We start from the raw sequence: 4395 nt of genomic DNA, 5'->3' as shown, positions 1-4395 counted from the left end.
CCCCCAGAATGCAGGCATTGTGGGGAGAGCGGCTGGCAACAAGGTGGGACAGCGCACCCAGCCCCAGGGCCAGGGCGGGGGCCTGGTTCAGATCTGAGCCTATTGACGTGGCTAAGGAGGCAGGTGTGCGAGGCCAGGGCTGGGTCAGTGCCAGCGGAGGAGCGGGACACTCCCTCTGTTTTGTGTTAGCCCCAGACACCTGCTGCCCACAGAGTCCTTTCCCCTTTCCTGTCCCGATGGGGCTGGACGCGGTGTCAGTGCGCGATCTCCAATAACAGAGCCTGGGTTGGTGACCTAAGAAAGTCAAGTGGGCAACGTGGTGAGAGTCCAGGCAGCTTCCAGGGCTCCTGCCCAGTTCCCGCCTGCCGCCCACGGCATCTGGCTTGTCCTGCGATTCCTTCCCCTCTCCACTCCGAGAAGGAGAGAGGTGTTTCTTCCCTCATGTGTCATTTTATTAGGGACAGGCAGCTTTCAGGTCCCCCTGCCCCCAGCAGCTGTGCTCACCAGCCCGAGGTGTGGTGTGCGGAGCCCGAGCCAGCCCTGGGCAGTTAGCCCAGGACCAGGGCCCTGCCCCAGCCTACACCTAGGTCATGAGGAAGCCACACCGCTGAGCAGAGCTGGGGCCAAGAGGGAGCGACAGCCCAGCAGTGCTCCCCATGCCCAGCGTCAGCCCTGCAGGGCCTGGTCTGCCTGTGGGCTCACAGATATCCTGTCCAGGAGGCCGGCAGTTGAAGGGCAGGGGCACCTGACATCACAGATCAGGGCTCTTTCACTCAGTCACAGTGACCCCCTCAAGCTACAGTTGGTGGGAGGAGCAGAGACGCAGACCGAGGGCCGCTCCTTGCAGGGCTCGCCATCACAACGGTGCTGGCCGCACCTCTGGGAAAGCACTCCCCAAGTAACAGAGTGATGTGGCCACACACTGAGGCCTGGGTGGGCAGCTGGGTCAGCCCAGCCTGTGGCCTGGTTTATTTGAGAAAAGTTGGGGAAACAGGGGTGTCATCCTTGCCATGGCCCCAAGCTCAGCTGCACTCACCCTTCTGACCAGTGGGAGCCCCAGGTCACCAGCCCTCAGAACCCCTCCTCCTCCACTCTACGTGTGAGCTCCATCTCCCACGTGTGGCTGGGAGCCACCGGGTACAATTCCCAGCCTGTCCCCACAGACCCCCCTGCAATGTAGGCCGGTGACAGAAGTGTTGTCCACAAGTGCATGGCAAGGTCCTTGGGTCACACACTTGCCCCTGAGAGGAAGATGGGTGGCCTTGTCCTCTCCAGCCTGCCTCAGGTGGCCCTGCCCCTGCAAGCATGTCCAGCAAGGACACAGATGGCCCCAGGTCCCCATGGGGTGGTGCAGGTCCTTCATCCAGGATGTGCCTGCAGGCCCCAAGCAGCCCTGTGTGCAGACACCTCCCTCCTCTGTTGTCAGAGCGGCCCTGTCCCCTCTTGGGAATACAGACAGCTGTGGGTGGGTCAGTGGGTGCCCTCAGCCTCTGTGCCTTGGTCCCCTGCTGAAGCAAGAGCACAGACTGAGGGCTGGTGGGCCAGGGTGCAGCAGCACGTTGGTGTCCTCTGTGGACTCTCCCCACCGTGCTCTGTGCGGTTGGCCGCCTGGAGGGAGCTGCCCCAAGCTGCTGAGCCATGAGGGGTACCGCTGGCCAGGCCCCAGGTCAGCAACTCTCCTGCCCCCAGAACGTGCTGACGGCCATCCTGTTGCTGCTGCGGGAGCTGGACACAGAGGGGCTGGAGACCATCCAGCAGGCTGTGGGCAGCCGACTCCAGGCCCCTCACCTGCAGGAGCTGCGGGAGGATACAGAGTGACCACCAGCACGGCCACAGCTTGGGCCCTCCATGCACTCCACCCCTGGACCCTGCTCCGTCCTCAAGCTTGGCCCCACCGGGAAAGTCTTCTCCGCTCGCCACACCAGGCGAGGTCAGGCAGGCCGACCCGGCTGCCTCAGACTGTCCCAGGACTTGCTCTGGGGCCTCCGGGTCTGGAGGCCTCCGCGGGCTGTGCTCACCAATAAAGCTTGTTCCCGTCTGCCCTGGAAGCGGCATCCCCTGAGTGGCAGGTGCCACCTCGACCTCAGAGGTAAGTGCGTCTCGGCAGCTGAGGGACTGTCCTCAGTCGCTGGGCAGGTTCTGCCACCCAGGGAGACTTCCAGAGTGACGGCACCCTAGACAGCTGCCCCCCACCTTGCCGCACCACGGCCACCGCTGCCAGCCAGAGGCGGTTCCCACGGCAGGACGGGCAGGACAGCCTTCGCTTTTCTTTCTCTGACCCCTTCTAAGCACCCTGCAGCAGGAGGCAGCGGGTGCTGAGCCAGAGTGAGGGACATGGCCTCAGGCCACCAGTGTGGCCATGGGCAGGTAGGTGCAGGTTGCACCCACGCCTCCCTCTGGAAGGGTCCCAGGCCTTACAGGGTGCTGGGGGCCCAGTGGGAATGCCACAGCCTGGGGCCAGCCTGGTGTCCCCAGGACCAGGATGCATCCCACATATAAAGGAGCTGCGGGGTAGAAAGCCAGCCCAGATGGCGGGGCAGCGGCTGGGTGGAGAGCAAGTGTGCCCCTCTCCCGCCTGGGGCTGCGGCCACAGCCGTGAGGCAGCCGTCCCTGCACGACCGAGAGCACATGGGCTCATGGGCCAGCCATGGCCAGCATCCTGAAGGCCGGGGACTTGCAGATGGCCATGCCATTACTTGGAAACTCATAGAGGCCCTTGTGCTGGACTTGTGGAGGGCCAGGGCGGAGGCAGGGACCTTTGTGGGTGGGTGACCTTGTACGTTCTTCAGGACGGATGTGACCTCTGAGGGTGGAAACCAAGGAGTCGCTGTGTTGGGGATGTCTGGTGTGGACACTTGACTTCCCAAGGTGCCAGAGGCTCTCAATAAAGCCATCATCTTTAGAACAGAGGGTCGTGTGAACTGAAGGAGGCCCTCCCCAACCCCCGCACGCCTGGCCACCTGGGTGCCTTGTGGGGTGGGCCTGCCCTAGCCTCCTCCTGCCCCACGTCCTTGCACACCGCTGCCAGCTCGCCCTCCCCTCCGCTACCCCTTGAGACCCTCCGCCATTGCCTGGCCCCAGGCTGCAGTGGGACTTACATCTCTCCAGATGACCCCAAAGCAGGAACTGACCTCACAGTGTCCTGTGCAGGTGAGGGCTGAGACCCAGGATGCAGCACTCACTGGGAATCTGTATGCAGCACAGCCAGAGGTGGCCACTGCTCTCCTAGAGTGCTGTCTGGGGAGGAGACAGGCTCCACATCTGGCATCACCCAAGGCCCTGGCAGGTCACCAAGATTTTGTACAGTTGGGCAGGTTCTACACTGTATCTGGCAGGATGAGCTAAGGGGTCCACTTTGAGAATGGAGTCCTGACCCCAGAGTGTGGCGTGCACTAATGGAACCAAGCCACCATAATGCTCTGACCACATCTGACTGACCTGAACAAGTGTCCAGTGCTCCCGCCAGAGCCTTGCAGATTCAGTGTCCAGACATGAAACCCCACCTCCAGGCAGGACGCCACACCTGAGCAGGGGAGGACAGGACTGTGGTGCTCTTGCTGTTCTCACAGGGAGCTCTCCAGAGAAGCAGGAAGCAGGAAGGATTCCCAGATGGTGGGGCATGTCCCGCTTTGTCCCCAAACCTCAGGCTGCCCTTGGTGAGGGTGAGTGCTTGTTCCCTGACAGCCATCCTCCATGAAGACAAGGGGGATCTGTGGGGACTCTGGAGCCCATCACCTGGGACGCTGCAGCGAGGGCTGCCACATGCTCAGGACATGGACCCTCCGGGCTGCAGAGCCGTCTCTCAGAACTGCCTTCAGCTCCGAAGTCGCCAGCTGGGCATGCAGACCTGCTGAATCCCCTTTGCCAGCCTGGGAGGGGGCAGAGGCTCACAGTGGCCTTGCCACGTGGCACTCAGGGCTGGCCTTCACGGTCTTGGCTGTGCGCCTGCCTCCCACCTGCACCCCACACAGGACCCCTGAGCATGTGGGTGCTGCTCCTGAAATGCTGCCTGGTCGTGCTTCCTGCTGTGGAACGGGGTCTCCGTGTGTCCACTGCCCTGGTGGCAGGCCTGCTTTCAGAGGTTCCCTGGGAAGTCACCACATTCTGTGCCTGTGGGGCCCTTCTAAAACCCAGCTGGTACTCCCCCCGCAAAGGAAGGTGGTCCTCTGTGAGGAGCAAAGCTGGGCCCGTGGGTGGCCCCGGCGCAGCCTCAAAGTCACATCCAGTGCTGTCCATCCGCAGGCCCCGTTTTCAGCGTCAGCCCCTGCTGAGTCCCCTCTATGGATGTCCCCTCAGCTGCGCCAGCACAGGGAGAAGGCCATGCTCCGAGTGGCAAGGACAAGGCGGTCCTGGGAACCTGGGAGCCAGGGCCAGGCATTTCTGGCTGCTCCTGAT

At 63.0% G+C, this 4395-nt stretch overlaps 1 protein-coding gene across 4 annotated transcripts in view; it reads left to right on the top strand.

The window, feature by feature from the left end:
- Cfap410 (cilia and flagella associated protein 410) overlaps positions 1–2905 on the top strand; it is a 10073-nt gene extending 7168 nt beyond the window's left edge. For 2 of the 4 annotated variants that reach the window (XM_048803774.1, XM_048803773.1), the window contains exon 7: positions 1660–2905. In XM_048803774.1, the coding sequence (XP_048659731.1) occupies positions 1660–1818 (159 nt within the window). In that variant the 3' untranslated portion in view covers positions 1819–2905. The remainder of the gene's footprint in view (positions 1–1659) is intronic. The other 2 variants (XM_015478844.2, XM_015478843.2) reach the window with 1 other exon arrangement.
- Positions 2906–4395: the final 1490 nt, after the last annotated feature.

This window comes from Marmota marmota, unplaced genomic scaffold, assembly GCF_001458135.2.
Source record: "Marmota marmota marmota unplaced genomic scaffold, marMar, whole genome shotgun sequence".
NCBI lineage: Eukaryota > Metazoa > Chordata > Mammalia > Rodentia > Sciuridae > Marmota > Marmota marmota.
This window is presented reverse-complemented; position numbering and strand designations above follow the sequence as displayed.